The 22,089-nt window shown below is 41.7% G+C and overlaps 1 protein-coding gene across 1 annotated transcript in view; it reads right to left on the bottom strand.

Annotated features, from left to right (window-relative positions):
• The window catches only part of AGBL4 (AGBL carboxypeptidase 4), a 1,477,624-nt gene that overhangs the window by 286,883 nt on the left and 1,168,652 nt on the right, over positions 1–22,089 (bottom strand). The window contains exon 8 of the mRNA XM_075067593.1: positions 467–581. Within this exon, the coding sequence (XP_074923694.1) occupies positions 467–581 (115 nt within the window). The remainder of the gene's footprint in view (positions 1–466; positions 582–22,089) is intronic.

Below are 22,089 nucleotides of genomic sequence, written 5' to 3' on the forward strand. Positions count from 1 at the left end.
CAGACAGAAACCTGTGACTTTAATGGATGATCTAGGTAGCTGAAGAGAATTGTGATTGACTGAAACATTTACATAGAGGCTGATGAACAGCATAATGAATGCATTTACAAAACATGGCTAAGGTCTAGTGAGGATTTAGCTGAATTTAATTCAGACATCCAAGGGAACTTGTAGAGCAAATATCCTATAATAAGCCATAGGCATAGTCCTGCATGCCTTACTCAGGGCCAATCTACCACTAAATACAATTGCTCAATGGGAAAGTGAGTTCAGGGAGACTTTTGCCTGTGTGAGGACTTTTGACCCAACCATAGTGTTTGGCCATATGAGAGCTGTTAGTTCACATGTAATATTTTATTTCTGCACAAAGTCCAGTGATGAGGAACAAAGAAAATTCAACTGTGTCACAGTTAGTAGCAAAACAATACAAAGTTATGATTTGCAGTTTCAATAGGACATACTCTACCTGTAGTTTCCTAGATATACCCCATCTGGATTAAGCATTGGAGCTATCTTGAAGACTAAGTGATCTCGTAGTACTTTGGCTATGGGATGTTGGCTCACGAGGAAGTCAATTATACCTGGGAGAAACGAGAAAAATGTTAAGATCCTCTGTGTTATAAAATTACAATTTCAACATGTATTTTAGTTTCAATTCTGAAAGTTGAAATAAAATTAACATTCCTTTCAGTTCAACACAGAGCTCTGGCCTCCAATGTTTTGCAGGCATTCATGTAGCGCTTTTAATCCTCAAAGTGCTTTACAAACACTAGCAAAATAATCCTTATTATATTCCAATGAGGTAAATAAGTATTTCATTCCACCCCCCTTTTACATATGAAGAAGCCAGATCCTCGCTGGGTGTAAATTGGCATAGCCCCATTGAAGTCAGTGGATTTACACCAGCTGAGTATCAGGCCCATGGAAACTGAGGAAATGAGATGATAGGCTGGATTTCCCTCTCGCTTACACCAGTGTAAATCAGAAATAACTCTACTGAAGTCAATGGAGTGACACCAGTTTAAAACCAACACAAGGAAGAGAAGAATCAGACCCTAAGTATCTTTCCTAAGCTCAGTCAGTGGAAGAGCCAGCATTAGAACTCAGAAGTTCCTGTCTCCACATCTTGCGCTCAGATCACTTTGATACACTTCCTCTCTCCTGGGGCTGGCGTTGGAGTGGGGAACATTTCCCACCAGCATCCTGCAACTCCACCAATGCACTGAAGGAGATTGGCAGCACTAGCAGCGGAGAAGGAAACAGGGCTGCGTTGTGTTTAGATTTGCCACTTCTTCCTCCACTTAGTTGACAATGATAAAAAAAAGTTGCCACCAAACAAATGTGAAGGCAAATTGAATTTCTTTGCAATCTTGAGACACCCAGAGATAGAAAATAATCATGACCTATTTCCCATAACATCTATCTTGTGATGCAAAGACCTTTTACTGAATTTCCCCTGAATAAAGCAAATCACTGAGTTCTCATAACAGAATGAAACTAAGCAGAGAAGAATTAAGGCAGATCATTAGAAAAAATGCACTGACTGTGAGAGCTACTACTGTATGCAGTACTCTCTCCAGGGAAGTACTGGTGGCCTCATCACATGAGTCTTTTAAAACTGGGCAGGACAGAGCACTAAGGAATATACAGCAAGAAATATTTCAGCAGTAATGGCCTGGACTAAGTCAATTACTTTTAAAATTTCTGACATCTCTTATTTTTCTGGTATGAAAAATGGACAGACCACATCAAAGCACTTGGCACAATAGTTTGGCTGAACTGTAAAGCACAGCACTGGTAAACATCTACATTAAAGGTTTCAGAGTAGCAGCCGTGTTAGTCTATATCAGCAAAAAGAACAAGCTGAGGCCAAAATCTTCCAAACTTCCCCCAAATTCAACCCATTTACTAAGATCCATTTTGTACTTTAAAAACCAGCAGATCTGAACTACTGCTGCTAATGTTAGTGAATTCTACATTGTTGTGGCACATTGGAGAAACCAGGGCTTCTAGATTCTTAGATAACTAGTCTATAATTGACCCTAAACATCCATACTTTTTGGTCAACTAATGACTTTTTCTCTGCAGATCTTGAAGGAGAAAGGCTCTCTTTCCATAGTGTGGTTTTCCAATGGGAGGGAGACTCATTCTGAATTTTTGGAGCTGGATTAGCACACATGTAATTACATTGTTTAGGAGATGTTTCTTCAGCTACCTCCTCACAAATACGAAAACTGAATGTTGATCTGCTTTTTGGTGGGTGTTACGTCTTTTTCTCTGTGCACAATGATAAGAACATAAAGAAATCCAATGGGCAGAGCCAAGTCCCAAATAACCATGTTTACTAGTTATACATAAACACACCATGGCTAGTTACATACATTCTGCTGCTACGACTGGTTTTTGGCTGCTTGCAGAACACAGTATGCTGCGAGCACCACTAGAGGGCTCACAACTATTTAAAGGGCTACTATCCTATTCCTATATACTATAGTAGGCTACATGGACATATACCTTGGGTTCTTCTCGACTATTGTTTTCATTCTGGTAGTTGTTCTGGTTGCTAGCCCCAATATGTCTGAGTTCTGCTTTGATGGCAACCTTTGCCCCTGAAGGGCTGGTACAAGCTTTTTCCTGCTTTGTTTCAGTTATGTAATGCAGTCTCGCTTGTAGATCTTGGCAAGGACATCTCACTGATGATTTAAATTTACACAGGAAACTCTTGGTTTCTTGTACCAAAGTCTTAGGTAGAGGGAGGTATTCAGAGCACTGCAAATAGTTTGTCTGAATGATGACAAGATCTTATTGTATGTCTACACTGCAGTTAAAAACCCGCAGCCGGCCCATGCTAGCTGACTTGGGGTTGTGGTGCTCTGACTAAGTGGCTGCTTAATCGTGATGTAGGTGTTTGCACTTGGGCTGGAGCCTGGGCTGTAGAACCATGTGAGATGGGAGGATACCAGAGCCTGGGCTATAGCCAGAGCCTGGGCTATAGCCAGAGCCCGACCATCTACACCGCCCAAGCCTGCTGACAGTGGCTGGCCATGGGTGTCTAGCTGCAGTGTACACATACCTAAATGTTTCAACCAAAGCAGTTTCTTCCTTGCTGTTGCACAGCACATTTCTTGATTCGAGGCCTGCCACATGCCACCCACAAAGCCTCTTCCTCCTGATGAATTCTGAAGTGGAATTCTTCTTATTTATTATTCATATTACAATAGTGTCCCCACCAAATCAGGGCCCCTTTAAGCTAGGCACTGAACACATACATAAGAAGAGACAATGAAGGGCTTACAGTCTTTATAGACAAGACAGACAAAGGCTGAGGGGGAAACCAAGATGATATGATTTGGGCAAGGTCACATTTTAGGTCTGTGGTAGAACCTAGGTGTCTTGACTCCCAGTCTAATGGGCTACCTACCAGGTCACGCTGCCTCCAAGTTACTAAGCTCCTGTTGAGATATTTGCTCTACCTTTTCCGTATTCTGAGACTACAGATACCCAAAGCTGAGTAAATGCTTCAGCCATTATCTGTTAGGGAAGGTTCTATCTCCTTATTGTGGGTCATGTGATAAAAAATAAGAAGGCAAGAGTTAAAAAAACAAAACAAAACAAAACAAAACAAACTACTGAAGTCTAAAATGGAAGTAAGAATAGCCCCAAGGAGCATAAGAGAAAACACAAATGGAAAATACATATTTATGCATGCATACCCCATCAGAAAATTATTGTAAGCAATCAAAAATAATCACTAGAATTAGTGCAGAGCTTTTCTTTTAGAGGAACTTGATGATCCAAGGATATTTAAAATTAAAAAATTGATGCTGGATTATTAAAAAAACCACCATCTCACAGAACATGGTTCTTGTTTTAATACATCAACACAAATTAAATTTTACAGTTTCTATAATCAGCAAGAGATATATCAGTGTATCTCATTAGGCCAAGGTTAAAAATTTGGCAGCAGCCAAAATCCATTTAATGTCATTTACTTCAAGGCAGACACAGCAATATAACAGATGCCTTAATTTATTTGTTGGTCCTTGTCTTAAAATAACAGTTTGGTGGTAAACAGGAAGGGTAATGATGACAGTCACCCTTGTTAGTGGCTAATAATTGCTTAATTTGTCCACTAATTGACCTGTGCTACTGTTGAGGTGTTGGATCGTGTTGCAGGGCATGAAGTAAACAAGGCCACTGGAATGCTACCTTAGAGAATGACTTCTGGAAATGAATCTACTTATTGCAATAAATTTTCTCTTCACAGATGAGCAGATTAATTGGTCTGCCAATTAGTCTGCTATTAAAAGAAAAAAGTGCTGCCCGTAGATTGGTTGGATTTTTGGAACCATAGCTGCAGCCTGGGTCACATGAAGTGATCCAATTTGAATCAGCTAAACTGAACAAGAAAGAAGACAAGCATTATTTTTTTAAAAATTATGTCTCTGCGGCTAAAGACCAAGGAAATTCTTGATGAACTCAATTCTGTCTTTTTGAAGACTTCACAATAAAATGGAGAACAAAATGGATGTGCCCAGTCACACACATCAAATTAAAATGTGGAAAATAGCCCCCAAGTTTATAGAAACAAAGTAGTATAAAAATATGGGAACTTTTTATTCCAGACATGATCCATTCTGGAAATTAATTATCATTCCCATTATTATCTGCAATAGTAATATACAGTTACAGATACTGCCTTTACCTTGAATAGTTCATAATCTAATTTCAGACATGGCACATGAAGGGGCTGATCCAAAGTCCATGGAAATCTTTCTATTGGCTTCAATGGGCGTTTGGTACTGGTCCCAAATAAACATTAAAAAATGAAAATGCAGTGAAGAAAATGAAAGAAAAGAGAGAATAAACACAATTGCACTCAGTTTAGCAGGTGTACAACATCTTCATGGTTCCATTAATTTAAGGGTGTTTCTTTGCCTGATCCCGCCTGCTAACCCTGCTTCACTGAAACCTTATCAGCAAAGACCTCCTCCCAACTAAATCGGAGTTACTTCTCCATTTTTACTCTTTGTCCACTTGCTGCTTTCAACAGTGCTGGCCACACTCTACTTTCTCTCTTCTCTTGGCTTCTGCACAGCAGAAGCTCATCGGCCCTCTCTGATGCCTGCTCCTTCAGCATCTCTTCTTTGCTCTCCCACACTCCTTTCTCCAAGTATTTGTAGATGTCCCGCAAAGTCACTCTTCCATCTCCTCCATCATGTACTCTGTTCTGGCAACCTCATCCACTCTGACAGTTTCAACTGTCTTTATGTAGATGATTCCCAAATTAGCATCTATACCTCTGACATCTTTCTCTCCATCTAACATTTCTGGCTGCTTCTTGGATTGCCCTTTATAACCTCATACTCAGCAACGTAAAGTTGCTTCTTGCTCCCTCTTCCTGATGTCTTTTCGCTATCCGCATCAATAATATGTCAATATTTGTGTAATTGTATAACTCTGTAATATGTTTGCTCCTATTACTGAAAATCTAATAATTGTATATTCTAATACAATATGACATTTGGTAATGCAAACATATCCTGGACTCTGTCTTGTACGTGTCAGGAAAGAAGTAGTAGTAATTCATATTTGCTAACAACTGAAATACATACTGGTGAGAAAAAGATGATGTAAGATTTACTGCATCTTGTAGCTAAAAGTGAATACTTTGCATTTTGGGATTAACCAAAATGCTGTAAATTGCATTGCAAAATAATAATATTAAGTAATAAAAAAACAGAGGTATGAACACTTCAGAACCACTTAACTGTATAACAGGAAGTAGTTTTCCCATTAGAAGATGGTAAAGAAGGTGTGCGTGAGGTCAGTACTTGCAAATTTGATAAAAAGCAACGGTATCATTTTCCTTTGAATTTAGTGCTGAAAAAGTATCATATTAATAGGCCGAGTACCTGACATCCTCTTTGTCCATAGAGCAGGGAGAGCATGAGTAATGGTAGCATAAGCATCTCCCGTGCTGCCATACCAACATACATCAACAATGAGCAAGAAGGAACTTCCTTTAGGTATATGAGGCCCCCGTTCATTCAGCCACTGATGGATATGAATGTGTTAATGGCTATGAAAAATGAATTGCACCATGATGCATCCCAGGAAGGGGGGACAGACATCATTTTAGCACTGAACCCCACTCAGAATTGGTAATAATGCTATACTAATGTTGTCTTGCAGAATGCATACTAGCAGTTGCAAATCAGCCGTCAGCACCGACTCATAGACAAAAACCATTCAATAATTCCTTATTTTGATGCATATCCAAACTGCAATAAAAACAATGTTGATAAATGAGAAGAGCTAGCTTGGATCCTGGATACTGATATGATCTGGAATCTTGCTGTCACTAGAATTTTCTCTAGAAAGATCCTCACATATAGTGATCCATAATTACATAGTTAATGTGATGCTGACTTCACTCTTTTCTGCAATACTCTTCCTTCCTCCAAGACTTAAAAGCAAGCTGCTGAACTCAGATGCAGGTAAAACCCACTTAAATATTTGTGAAGAAGGGTGGGAGACTTCACCCTGAGGTCAATGCTATGGGAATCCTTATGAAGGTGACTAGCAATGCCTTACTAATATCTTCTCAGATATCATTTTTTCACTTAATATCCACAGCAAAAATTAAAATCTATTGTACCTTAGTCATCAATACAGAGTAGATTTTCAGAGAAATATTGCAAAAACAAAAAAACATTTTTTCAAAAATACACATTGAAAAAACAAAAAACCTCTTAATTTAGAAGATAAAACAGAGGAAAATCCCAGGCTGTATTGCAGTTGTGACTGCCAGACTGTATGTATTGTAATACAGATACTCATCATCAGCATAATCTCAAATGTATCTCCTCTGAACGTCTTGATTCTGCCAAACAGGGCTGGAAATTTCACAAAACACACTACCATGTACATAGCTTATCTTGCTTTATTTGGATGTTTCTGTTCTATTACAAGGGCTAGCTAGAACTGACATCTCAAGAAGCATGAGAAAATGAGAATTAATGTGAAAAGACAGTTACCTGAAAAAAATTCCAATCAACAGTTATTTGGGGTTTGAGTTTTGGCACAAGATTTGGAAACGAGAGGCATTTTTATTTTACCAGTTTACCCATCTCCCTTGCTAGAAGTAATTTGTAGTAGAGACCATAAACTAATTAAGATCAAAGATAGCTTAGCACTTTGTGCTATGATTAATACAAGGAAAAGATATTTAATCCTTTCATCATATCTATTTCCCAGATGTCTGCATTACCCCTTATCCATAGACGTGTGCTTTACAGGAACGCAACAAGAGTATGGAAAGAAACTCACAGTACTTAGGATGTGGATTCAGTGATGCCTACACTGCCCTCTAAAGGCAAATTTGAGAGAAAAACACTGTTGGATCTGCAGAGAATATAAAGAAATCACCAAGGTCCTTTGTATCTCCTAAAGAATACGAAACCCTTGACAAGAGAAAAACAACTAGAGAAGATAATTTTCCATGATAGGATGGATAGAAGCTAATCAAGGCCAAAGCCGGCAGCAAAAACAGGTGCACATTCTACATGAACTATTTCATTCTGTGATTAAGTTTCATTTTATCCAAAGAAAAAAAGAAAGGCAACAGCGAGCTGACTGCGTCTGTTAGAACACAGCATTTTCTTGACCATGGGACAATTTATTCCCAGTAAGTGGTTAACTATAAAGTCTCCAAGTGCTTTGATTTTAGTGGAAAAACAAACAGAACCTTATTCCTTGAGATTGGTTGGATAAATGCAGTCCAGGGAGTCTGGCAATGATCCAATTCCAAGCACTGCTTCAATTGAACTTTCAGTATCACACACAAGAAGTTAGGGCTAGATTCACAAAGGGACTTAGGCATTGTGACACTCAGCATCTCAATGACTAACGTTACTGGAATTCACAAAGCCTGAGTTAGGCGCTCAGGCTTCCTTTACAATAAATGGAGGGAAACAGACGCCTAAGAATGGGATTCACAAACACGAGTATACTAAGCGGGGAATCACCTATCTCTGCCTAGGATTCTCAGCTGTCTGTGGAGCACCTCCCTCAGAACTTTTGGCCCAGTGTTTAGGGTACTCAGCTGGAATGTGGGAGACCCCCCCAGTCCAAGACCCACCTCTGCCTGAGGGGGAATAGGGATCTGAACTGTGATCTGTCATCTCACAGATGAGTGCCCTAATGACTAGAATGTGGTTCTCAATCAGGGATACATGTAACCATGGGGGTACACAGAGATCTTCCAGGGGATATGTTAATTCATCTAGATATTTACCTAGTTTTACAACAGGCTACATTAAATGCACTAGTGAAGTCAGTACAAACTAAAATTTCATATGGACAATGATTAGTTTATACTGCTCTATATACTATACAATGAAATGTAAATACATTTTTGGAGGTGGGGGGAGGAAAAGACAAAGAGAGAGAGAGGGAGAGTTTGACTTTTAAAACATTTGATACAATCTGTACAGAAACACAGTAAAAACCTAAAAAATAAATTACAAATTCAACGATTGCCTATCCCCAACAGCACAAAGTGCATTTCCAATAGCCACCCCTCTGAATATATTGATCTAAAATTGCTTAAAAGAGGATAATATCTGAACTCCAAATGAAGGTGTAAAACCACGAGCAATCTAAAATACCGAAGAACATCATTAACCCCAGTACCAAATGTATGTCTACTTTTTAAAATGGCCATCTTTGCTGGACCCAGAATGAAGTTTGTAAGGCATACCACAGATCTACAGATAAGAATAAGATTATAAACAAGGGGCTCAGCATGCAACCTTGGGAACTCCAGCTGCCTATCCTGCATCCTCAGCTTAAAAAAATCTCCCAGCGTAAAAAGACTTTGATAAAAAAAAATGGGTAACGTACTGAAACTGAGACACCTGGAGTCCAATAAAAAAACATTCCCTAGCAAAATCCAAACCCTCTACCCACTGAGGAAAAAGCAAACACCAGCTGCTTCCAAGGAACAGGTTTAACCACAAACAACAGTTACTCTAGAGATGGCAACCAAAAAGTAAAAAGCAACAACGAGTCTTGTGGCACTTTATAGACTAACGGATGTATTGGAGCATTAACTTTGCTGGGTGTCATGCATCTGACGAAGTAGGTATTCACCCACAAAAGCTTGTGTTCCAATACATCTGTTAGTCTATAAGGTACCACAGGACTCTCTGTTGCTTTTTACAGATCCAGACTAACACAGCTACCCCTCTGATACTTGATAACCAAAAAGTAGTGACTCTGCTCAGAAGATCAATGAGATCCAAAAGCCCCTCTACACCAGGCAGAAGAGTCGAGGCAAATACTATATCCACCTTTTCAACATTTCCATGAACTCCTCCCAATTCCAACCCAGAATATCATCCAGTCCCAGCATAATTCCTAGCGCCTAGAAGCCAGTTCAGCTCCACAACACCTCCCCATCCTTCCCAGCAAAGTCATGGGGTGGGAGATCACTCAAACCCCCAGCAGGAGTCACTCATCCCACAATTTATGCCAGCTGAGGAAGTCTGCTCAAAATAGTGCTGACATTCATTGAAAACCTGGACATCACAATCATGAGTAATAAACACAGTCACATCGCCAGCATATGTGGAGACTTTCTCCAGAGTACAAGTTGGAACAGGGAGAGAAAGGCCAGTAAGACGCTTTCTCTACATGCATAATAGAGGCTTAGTAGAAAGAGCATACAGTAATCCAGACAAGGAACAACCCTGACTCCCCTACAGACTGGAAGGGAGTGCACAAAACACCATTTACCTTAATTAGACTATATATGTCAGTCACATACACACAAAACCAAAAGCAGAAAGGATTCAAAATAAAATACCCATGGCCTGCAAGATCAAAAGCCTTATCTTGATCAAGGGAAGTCAACCAAACCTGCAAATCAAACATCTAAAAGATTGACATTACATCCTGCAATAGGAAAATGTTATAAAAAATTGACCTGTTGGAGACACAATAGATCTGATCAGTGTGCAGGACCAAACCAAACACAGCTTACAGTCTGTTTGCTGAGGCCTTGGAAAAAAAGATTATAGTTGGCACAAAGCAGGAACACGAGTCTCCAATGCTGCACGTCCCCAAGGTCCCCCTTCTTAGGCAACAAGGTAAGAAGCGCTTGATGACCATGGAGTGACAATATCATCTCCCTGATGGTCTCCTGAAAATCCTGGAGCAAGTCAGGCCCAAGAAGGGTCCAAAAGGCCTTTTAAACCTCAATAGGCAAACCACTAATCCCAGGTGCCTTCCCTAGAGTAAAGACTTTTAGGGTAGAAGTCAATTCTGAGAGTGTGTGAGGTCCTGTTCAAGTCTGTCCACATCCATTGCTGACATCCTAGGAAGATCCTCAGGGAGTTGTCAAGTCTCAGATGGACACACAGACTTTGAGGCATACAGGTCTGAACACAAATAGACCGCAAAGTTCCTATCGCCACAGGATTTGAAAGCACTCAGCTCGATAATGCCTTGAAACGGCCAGTCATCTTGCACTTTGCATGTTCCTTTTCCAGGCAGAAGAAAAAGTGAGTAGGCATATCCATTTGAGAAAGGCCCTGGAATTAGCCACACACAGTTCACCCTGAACTTTGCTATCAAAAAGGTCCCACAATTGCTGGGGTTTTCTTATATTTCAAGCTTTCATGCAACACAGCATCATTACTGCTATGAAAGGCTTTTTCAGGTTCTAACTCTAACTTTTCCATACTCCATCAAAAGCTGAGGGTTGTCTGCTGAGAAAAATATTTAATATTAACTTTATCCACCTCCCACCATTGCCTCAAGGAGGGGAAAACATCCTTGGGAGGAAACCCAGGGTCTCCCAAAATAACTGACAGTACCCAGATGAAAATCTTGTAAAAGGTAAGTGTTAAAATGCCAGTATGGATGATGGTCTGGAATAGAAGGATGAGACAACACAAATGAGACCATACCACAACCTGAAATCCTAGTAGGGACAATGGAACTTGAAAACAGACAAGACCAATGATGAGTAAAAACATGAAAACAGTCCAAAATGGCCAGAGAGAGAGAGCTGGCCCTACCTTTCCTCCAGGTGTACTTCTGCACAGAAGGGTGAATATGTTAGAGGTATCAGTTAGGTCAGAAGCCTGTAAAAGATTTAAAAGTTGCAGAGCAGACAGTGGATGCAGCTCCAAATGATTCCTATACAATCTCTAATTAAAAGCACTGTTAAAATCACACTCCAAAATTAAAATACGTGTCAAACAATTAGTCAAAAGAGCACCCAAACTCTGGAAAAAAAACCACCCTGTCTCCCGCCACAGTAAGAGCAGAGACATTATAATTAAGGCTAAGATTATGTCACAGAGGACATGGAAGTCATGGACTGCCATGACATTTTCTGCTTCAGCCCCGGGGCAGTGGGGCTGGAGCTCTCAGCCAAGGGAGGCCCTGGAGCTCCCAGCTGCCATGGGCAGCAGGGGGACCCAGAGCTCTGAGCCACCAGCCCTGGAGCTCTCAGCTATAGTGGGAAGGACCCAGAGATCTCAAACACCACAAGGGATGGGAGCCCCCACAGCTCCAATTTGCCATAGGCACTGGAGGGACCTTAGAACTCCCACCCAGCATGGGTGCCAGGGGGACCATGAAGCTGTCAGTCACAGTGGTGGTGGGTGCTGGATTCCCCCTCTCCCCGCCCACAGCAGGGCTTGGGCTCAGCCCCATTTTATCAGTTATTTTTAGTAAAAGCCAGGGACAAGTCACGGGCTTCCCTGATTTTTTGTTTATTGGCCTAAACCCATCCGTGACTGTTACTAAAAATAACTGACAAAATCTTACCCTTAATTCTAATTAAAGAAAAGATGATATTGCTCAAATGTAGCTCGAGCCATCAACCAATGTCCTGGAACGAATTTCCTGCACAACCATCGAATCAGGCTTTACCCTGTTTTCAAAGAGAAAAGCAACCCCCGTGTGTGAAGTGGAACCATAATCAGAAAATCCCCTCCTCTTCAACCAGCAAGCTAATCAGTTTGATTGCCTGCATTTGTGTGCATCTCTTACCATAATGGAATGACCACCTTTTCTGGGGACAGGTACTAAAAAAGAGCCATATGTTCCTAATGTCTTTCCACCCATTCACACGAGAGAGGCACATACAAAATTATCCATCAGTACTCATCAGAAAAAATAAGAAAAATACAGACAAATAAAAAAACACAAACCTCAAAACAAAACCACCAAATTCTCCTACATCCATTAATCCCCAACATCTCCATTGCTCAAAGAGACACACACTTTGGTCATCAGTGTTTTTTTTTTTCCAATCTGTATCACTTGTTTGTCAAACTCAGGCACAAGGACATATCTCATGGTATACTGAGAAGACAAGAGAAAACAGATTAAGGTCAGGAAACCAATCTGCCACCTCCACTCCATGTTTCCCCTTAGTCTCCCCCAGAAACCTACCGATAGCATCTGGTGTACACCCCCACTCAGGGCCCAAAGAATCTGAGTTTGTCATCTCCCCCACACTCAGACCCAGAGTCACTACCAACCATGAGAGGGGAGACTCACCAGAGGAAGGGGCTGCTGGAAGTGAAGGGCCCCCAACCAAAGAACAACCCTCAGCAGCACATCAACAGTGTGCTGTCCCCAACTGTGCTGACCAAACTAACCTGTTTCATAACACTCTCAGAAACTGGAGCCCCCTCCACCTTCAACGGCCATTTATTTATTATTATTTTTTTGCTTGGGGCTTTGCCAGCAAGCCAGAATCCTCAGCCAAGGCCACAGGTTACATAGCAACAGGCTCAGCCTCCATTTTGCAGGCAGGCGCCACACAATCAGTAACACCGTCTCCCCCAGGTTGTAAAAGGGGACCTAACCCTCCTGAACCAAGAACCCCAGAGCCATCTGGAACCTGTTCAGACCTGGTCTCTGTCACAGCCACCCCACCCTGTGCTTTACTCTCAGAACTCCCCACATTGCCAGACACAGGGTCACAGTTCCCAGAGGGACACTTGCCTCTTCTTATAGCACTGATTGATCAAATGTCTTTGATGTCCAGCACAAAAACAGGCCATATCCTCAAGTGGCAACAAACACAATGTAGTGAGGTTCCCCAGCTCTATATTTGAGGGAAATGTTTGACGTTTTGGGAGCATTGGTGAATATAGTATAAACCTGCCTACGAGAGGGCAAAGACATGCTGAACCTCTGAAGCTTTACAGCCCAAAGGAATCCAACTAATAGAGCTCGTGTTCTTTTCACAGCTCACCAGGTCTCTAGCCAACAGCTAATTTCCTAAAAGGCAAGGAACATTAGAGATAATTTTCACAGTAGCAGCCATGTTAGTCTATATCTGCAAAAAGAACAGGAGTACTTGTGGCACCTTAGAGACTAACAAATTTATTTGAGCATAAGCTTTCGTGGGCTAAAACCCACTTCACTGGATGCACGCAGTGGAAAATACAATAGGAAGAGATACACACACACACAGAGGACATGAAAAAATGGGTGTTGCCATACTAACTATAACAAGAGTGATCAGTTAAGATGGACTATTATCAGCAGGAGAAAAAAAAAACTTTTGTAGTGATAATCAGGATGGCCCATTTCCAACAGTTGACAAGAAGTGTGAGTAACAGTAGGGGGGAAAATTAGCATGGGGAAATAGGTTTTACTTTGCGTAATGACCCATCCACTCCCAGTCTTTATTCAAGCCTAATTTAACGGTGTCCAGTTTGCAAATTAATTCCAATTCTGCAATTTCTCGATGGAGTCTGTTTTTGAAGTGTTTTTGTTCAAGAATTGGGACTTTGAGGTCTGTGATCGAGTGTCCAGGGAGGTTGAAGTGTTCTCTGACTGGTTTTTGCATCTTATAATTCTTGGCATCTGATTTGTGTCCATTTATTCTTTTGCTTAAAGACTGTCCAGTTTGGCCAATGTACATGGCAGAGGGGCATTGCTGGCACATGATGGCATATATCACATGAATAGATAGGTGAACAGAGTTGGCAACTGACTTTATTGCAAGGATAGGTTCCTGGGTTAGTGTTTTTGTTGTGTGGTGTGTGGTTACTGGTGAGTATTTGCTTCAGGTTGGGGGGCTGTCGGTAAGCGAGGACTGACCTGTCTCTCAAGATCTGTGAGAGTGAGGGATAGTCCTTCAGGATAGGTTGAGTGAGCTCCTTTTTAAACCCAGGTGACCTGATTAGCCTGCCTTGATTGGCTGCAGGTGTTCTAATCAGCTTGTCTGCCTTAATTGGTTCTAGCAGGTTCCTGATTACTCTAGTGCAGCCCCTGCTTTGGTCACTCAGGGAACAGAAAACTACTCATCCAGTGACCAGTATATTTGTCCTCTACCAGACTCCTGTACCGCACTGGTTTGGGTCTGTCACAATATATAAATGAGTTTAACACCAGATTTTAGGGGTCAGTACAAGGAGAAAAAACACCTCACACAACAATCCCCTCCACAACCAGCTGCTCAACACGGCTAAGCGTAGTAACACACACAACAGCCGTGCAAGTGTAGGAGGCGAAACTCACATTTTTAAGCCCAATCACTTTCCAACAGCTAGAACGCACTCCTCCACTGAGCCGGAGTTTAGAGGCAAAATCCACAACCCATGGCCATAGGCTAAACACTCAGAATCCACAACCACCAGAGTTCTCTGTTCCCCACATGGCAGCCCGGGGGGCAGACAAAAGCAATACGGAAATTAAACCCACAACCACCACAAAACTAAACACACACAACAAAGCAAAAACCGATTTCTTCAACAGAAAGAAACAGAGAGAACAGCGAAGCACACCCACTCTCATCCTCACTCACCCAATCAGCCGAGAGGGAGAATATGATTCTATAGCCTAATGGCTAGTGGATGCCCCCGGATGTGGGAGACCCAGGATCCAACCCCCACTTCTACTGACTCTTTAATTATTTACCCCATCACTGTAGTACCTAACTGCCTTTCACAGACAATCAATAGCGCCAGAAAAGTCCCTAGTGCACTTGTGCATGTACTGCCATTTTAAAACAGAACAGTTTTAATCAGCAGAGGCAGAGGAGTCACTTGCCTGACTTTATGGAGTCATCTGGGATAGCCTGATTGATTGGCAGTATGCTGAGATATATTACAGCATATTTGTTATTTTAGTTACCCACATTGGTACCCTGTGGGTAACTAAAATAACATCTCAGTGCAACTCCAGGGCTCCCCTAAGTAATGGATTAAAAGCAAAGGAAATCTCAAATAATGGGATAAAGTGAATGTGTGTTGGGGGAGGTACCAAATTAGATTACGGCAGATGAAACACTCAGGGGTCCAATACAAAATGCAGGGAATTTATTTATTACTTTTTGAAAATAAGAATAAGCTCACTGACTTAAATTAGTAATTTACTAGCCTTTGGAGCTAGTCTTGTTTTCCACTGTAGTGAAATAAATGGGAAAACAGCCAGTCTCCTAGGGAGCGTGCTAGCTAGCTGGACAGCCAGCACAATGGAATGCTGTTAGCACCAGCTCCACAGTAAACCGTGCATCTGACATACAGGCTGCATGCAAAGGAATTGATAATGACTAGCAACGAATTATAGGGGCTCATCAGTGGCAGAGGGCAACACTGAGGATACTAACAGCTACTGGGTTAAATTAAACACAGTTTATGCCATTTCTGTTTGTTCAGGTTTTAATCATTTCCTATAATGGTTGGGATCATTTTTTTAAAAAATCCTATACTTTGCTGTAAGTTATAAACCCACCCCAGGAGCACAATGTACATTGATTTCATCACTGCATCGTGACTTCCTGAGTGGAAGCTTCATAAATCATTGAGGGCACGTGGACCTGATCCTGAAGGTGGCAGATCCACTCAATTCCCATCCACTCCCAGTGAGTACTGAGAGGCATGAGTCCTCAGGCCATACTGGAGCAGCCTGGGACCACTAAGCAAATATGTTGGGTCACACTGCACCACTGATTGCTAGGTAGAACTCCTCATTGATTGGAATGGAGTCTCCTGCTTAACAACTGACTGCATGATATGGCCAGTTAATTTTTACTTCTCATTAATAAACCAGCTTTGAGAAGCCTGCACCTTAACATTCCTTGTTTAGGTGCAGAGAAGGACCCAAGCCACATAGCCCCAATCGAGATCCAGAACCTGCCCCCAAGGTACCAGAGTTCAGATGTGGCATTCTGAACTGGTTCAGGCCCAGCTCTGTTTGAAGCAGTCAGTGGAAAGAGGTGCACATGGGTGGAGTTAGTTCAGCTTCAGAAATTTAGTACATAGTAAAAGTAAGGGATTTCATGTTTATATTCATGAGCCGTGGCTCCTTCTCTCAGCAAAGCATATTTGCTTTTGTAAGTCTGGAATTCCCAATAGCAGCCCTGAAAGTGGTGTTGCGGACTTATTTCTAAAAAATGGCAAGATTGGGAAAAAATATAATGCAAGTAAAACAGCTGTTCTCCGAGGTTTGAACAAGGTAATACGAGTCACGATGCCAGTGCTGTGTTCTTAGCTCTGCTAACTGACTTACCATTGCCAAGTTACTTAGGTCTACATTTTCAAAAAGGTTACCCAACTTGAGACAATTAAGGCTGGATTTTCAAAAGAGCTCAACCTCCACTTTAGGTACCAAAGTGAGTGGCCAGATTTTCAAAAGAACTCTTCACATTTGCAAATCTGGTCCTTTTGTAGATGCCTAAATGGGACCTCGGTCCTTTGAAAATCTGCCCCTGAAGAGGCCTGTTTTTCAGAGGATGGGCGCCAAGCACTTTCTGAAAATCAAAATCCATTAAGGTGTCTCAAGCTGAGAAACCACAAAAAGTGGAGGTATCCAAAATCTCTAGCCATTCCAGAAAATCTTGGCCCGAGTGCCCTCACCTGCCACTGACTTCCTACTTCAGTATGAAGTTAATGGGTGTTGAAGGTGCTCACAGAATCAGACCCTTCCAGGATATAATGGACTGACTGGGAGTGTTTTGCTGATCCTTTGAACTACAGGAAAGAAAGTTGGCTAGGAGGACAATTCTGTTTTTTAACTTTGGAAGTACTCCAGTTTACTTCACTATAAACTGCACCTGGGACGACCTCAAAAATGAAATCAGTAAACAGAGCATAAAAGGCAGTGAAATAGGACCATGAAAATTGCCTTCCCTGAACACACCTCTTCTTGTGTTTTTATCTGATGTGATTTGAATGAAATAGTCTCCCGGCATCTCCTAGGGTTCACTCAGATGTTCTGATAATCATTTAACTGCCGCAGATCCCCAGGAACCTGGTGGTTTGAACCTTTCTCTCTCCTTTATTTCAACTGGCAAGTTATTGCCTCAGGCCTCATTTTGATGCAATTTATATAGGGTTGTAGGGGGAAAAATAATCTCTTTGGCTGCAAGGAAAGACTTGAGTCTGGGAATGGCAAGATTCTCAGCAGCAGTGGCAAACCCAGGGATTCAAGAGCAGCAGCAACAGACTGCTAGGAAAGATTGATCAGACAGACTGCACAATGATGACTGCAGCATTTGCCATATTACACCTCCCACACACACCCCCATTGGTCCATGAGGATTAATATCTTGCTTCCAGCAGTGGCCAATATCCATCATGAAAGGGAAAATAAACCCATCATGTGCCAGGTTCATCTCTCCTGTAATTCCATAGGGTCTGATTCTCCTCTCCCTTACACCAGTATGACTTTGCTAACTTCAACATAATATACAGCAGCATGAGAGAGCAGAGTTAAACCAAGGATGAATTTGTCTGCCAAACACATGGTGGAGAGAGCTCCTTTCTGAACTCTGGGGTGATCAGCTCATGCCCTGTCACCCGCGACCCTTATCGCTAACTTAGCTTGCAGAATTATTATTTTTAAAACCATCATAAAATTATCCTGCAGAATTTGTGCAACAGCAGCAGCCTATAAAGCTAACTTGAAAGAACATGTCAGGCTTGTCAGAGAGCGAGCGAGCATATATCTGCAGGACTACCTTTTCCTGCATTGTCTGAAGGGTTCATAAATTCATTTGCTAAACTCAGGCTTAGTGGGTGGCTTTTAGGGCTGTCAAGCAATTAAAAAAATTAATCGTGCAATTAATCGCGCTCAAACATAGTTTTGGATGTTTCTACCTTTTCAAATGTATTGATTTCAATTACAACATAGAATACAAAGTGTTCAGTGCACTCTATTTTTTATTACAAATATCTTCATTGTAAAAAAACAAAATAAATAGTATTTTTCAATTCACTTAAGTACTGTAATGCAATCTCTCTATCATAAAAGTTGAACTTACAAATGTAGAATTATATACAAAAAATAACTGCATTAAAAAACAAAGCCATATAAAAATATAGAGCCTACAAGTCCACTCAAACCTACTTCTTGTTCAGCCACTCGCTCAGATAAACAAGTTTGTTTACATTTGCAGGAGATAATGCTGCCCACTTCTTGTTTACAATGTCACCTGAAAGTGAGAACAGGCATTTGCATAGCACTGTTATAGCTGGTGTCGCAAGATATTTACCTGCCAGATGCGCTAAAGATTCATGCGTCCTTTCATGCTTCAACCAGCATTCCAGAGGACATGCATCCATGCATGCTGATAACGAACAAAAGCAGTGCAGACTGACACATGTTCAATTTCATCATCTGAGTTAAATGCTACCAGCAGAAGGTCGATTTTGTTTTTTAGCTGTTCAAGTTCTGTAGTTTCCATATCAGACTGTTGATCTTTTAAGACTTCTGAAAGCATGCTCCACACCTCATCCCTCTCAGATTTTGAAAGGCACTTCAGATTCTTAAACCTTGGGTCAAGTGCTGTAGTTGTCTTTAGAAATCTCACACTGGTACCCTCTTTGCGTTTTATCAAATCTGCAGTGAAAGTGTTCTTAAAATGAACAATACATGCTGGGTCATCATCTAATACTGCTATAACATGAAATATATGGCAGAATGCAGGTGTAACAGAGCAGGAGACAGAGAATTCTCCCCCAAGGAGTTCAGTCACAAATTTAATTAATGCATTATTCTTTTTAATGAGCCTCATCAGCATGGAAGCATGTCCTTGGGAATGGTGGCCGAAGCCTGAAGAGGCATATGAATATTTAGCATATCTGGCATGTAAATACCTTGTAATGCTGGCTACAAAAATGCCATGTGAATACCTGTTCTCACTTTCAGGTGATGTGAGAAATAATAAGAAGGAAGTATCTCCAGTAAATGTAAACAAATTTGTTTCTCTTAGTGTTTGGCTGAACAAGAAGTAGGACTGAGTGGACTTGTAGGCTCTAAAGTTTTACATTGTTTTATTTTTTTAACGCAGTTATGTAACAAAAAAAATCTACATTTTCAAGTTGCACTTTCACGATAAAGTGATTGTACTACAGTACTCATATGAGGTGAATTGAAAATTATTATTTCTTGGTGGAGCAGCAAAGAGTCCTGTGGCACCTTGTAGACTAACAGACGTATTGGAGCATGAGCTTTTGTGGGTGAATACCCAGTTCGTCAGATGCATGATGAACTGAAGCTCAGCTGTTTCTCTTTGAAGTCTGAGCCTGAAGTTTTTTTGCTGCAGGATGGCTACCTTTAAATCTGCTATTGTGTGCCCAGGGAGATTGAAGTGTTCTCCCACAGGTTTTTGTATATTGCGATTCCTAATATCTGAGTGGTGTCCATTTATCCTTTTACATAGGGACTGTCCAGTTTGGTCGATGTACATAGAGAGGCATTTCTGGCATATGATGGTGTATATTACATTGGTGGACTTGCAGGTGAATGAACCGGTGATGGTGTGGCTGATCTGGTTAGGTCCAGCAACACCATCACATATATATACCTGCCTCTAGAAATTTCCACTATATGCACTGACAAAGTGGGTATTCACCCACGAAAGCTCATGCTCCAATATGTGTGTTAGTCTATAAGGTACCACAGGACTCTTTGCTGCTCTTACAGATCCAGACTAACATGGCTACCCCTCTGAAACTATTTCTTGGTGATCATTTTTATAGTGCAAAAATTTGTAATAAAAAATAACATGAAGTGAACGCTGTACACTTCGTATTCTGTGTTGTAATTGAAATCAATATATCTAAAAAGGTAGAAAAACATCTAAAAATATTCAATATATTTCAATTGGTATTCTGTTTAACAGTGCAATTAAAACTGATAAATCACAATTAATTTTTTTAATCACAATTAATTTTGGGGGGTTAATCGTGTGAGTTAAATGCAATTAATCAACAGCCCTATTGGCTTTGTTGGTTACCTTTGTTTTCTTCAATTTTCCTAATGTGCAATGAGGAGCTTGGAGATTTCCTTACATTAAAATGAGTCTATCGCCACCTGCTGGATGAGGTATTTTCTTCCCTTAGTTAGAAACAAGGGTTTCTGGGGAAAATAGTGCATGGAGCAGGTGATGGGCGAAATTAATGTCGGCACTGGAACACAAGCCCACAATGTTCTTCCTTCACCACCACCCTCATGAATGACTAAGAGGAGGGACATGTGGTTAAGGCACCTGATCATGAGTCAGTAGAGCTAGGTTCAATTTCCAACTTTTCCAGTCTTCTTAGGTGACAGTGGTACAAAGTCACTTAATTTTTCTCTGCATTAGCTCACCCTCTGTACACTCAGGATAATAATGCTTTTCCTACTCTGTCTCGTCTAGGTAGATTGTAAGATCTTCAGTGCTGAGATTGTCTCTCACTATGTATGTACAGTGCCTAGCACACTGAAACCTTAACTTCAGATGGGACATCTAGGCTTTACTGCAGAAGAAGTAATAACAGTATTTGAAGGTCAGTGCTAAGAGTGGTAAGTCTGACTGCAGAGCATCTGAAAACCTGCTGATGGCATCACACAGACAAAACACCTTTCTCTGAGGCTGGGAAAGGTCTGCATAACTTTTCTCCCAATTATTTTTCAGTTCTGGTCATCCTACATGTCTAGAGTTTAGCTGAGACAAAGAGATGCAAGCAAAGGACTTGAGAGAAGTGTTGTCATGTCGTTTCCAACCCCATTCCAAGCAAGAAGTATTGTCACTCTCCCCCAAAAATTGTCTATTCTTGTGGAATTTGTAGCCCAGTTTTGCAAATCCAACAGGCTCACATAAGTGGCCAAACCGCACTTTTAAAGACCATTATCGCAAACTGGTGTGGTGAGGAGAGCTATAGACAGCCCTAAGATACAGAGGTCAGCCCAAGTGAAAGAGGGTAAGGGGTTGAAACAGAGATTTCTCTTGAAATCTGTGGAAGGAGAGGAAGAACGTTTAAGTATAAAACATCTAATACTACACTGAAAAAAATATTTCCTGACAAAACAAGCACCACATAATGAACTGGGGTGACCAAGTGTCCGGTTTTCGACTGGAACACCCAGTCAAAAAGGAATCCTGGGCTGTTGACTGTCCGGTTGGTAGTGCCACGCAGCAAGGCTGTCAGGCTCCCTGCTAGCCTCTGCACTGCGCAGCTCCTGAGAATCAGCTGGCATGTCGCCTCTCCAGCTCCTATGCATAGGGGAAGCCAGGGGGTTCTGCATGATGCCCTTACTCCAAGTGCTGCCCCCACAACTCCCATTGGCAGAGAACTGCAGCCAATGGGAGCTGAGGGGGAGGCACCTGAAGATAGGGCGGCATTCAGAGCCACCTGGCCATGCCTCTGTGTAGGAGCTGGAAGGGGGACATGTCATTGCTTCCAGGAGCTGCTTGAAGTAAGTGCCACCTGAAGCCTGCACCCCAACCCCCTCCTGCATCCCAACTACCTGCCCCAACCCTGATCCCCTTCCCACTCTCCAAATCCCTCGATCCCAGCCCAGAGCACCTGCCTGCACTCCAAACCCCTCATTCCCAGCCCCACCCCAGACCCCGCACCCCCAGCTGAAGCCCTCACTCTCCCCCTCGGTGTCCCAATCCCTTGCCCCAGCCCTAGACTCATAGACTCATAGGTCAGAAGGGACCAATATGATCATCTAGTCTGACCTCCTGCACAAGGCAGGCCACAAAACCCTACCCATACACATTTATAACAACCCCTAACCCATGACTGAGTTATTGAAATCCTCAAAATTGTGATTTGA

This window comes from Chelonoidis abingdonii, chromosome 7 (assembly GCF_003597395.2).
Source record: "Chelonoidis abingdonii isolate Lonesome George chromosome 7, CheloAbing_2.0, whole genome shotgun sequence".
NCBI classification, from domain to species: Eukaryota; Metazoa; Chordata; order Testudines; family Testudinidae; genus Chelonoidis; species Chelonoidis abingdonii.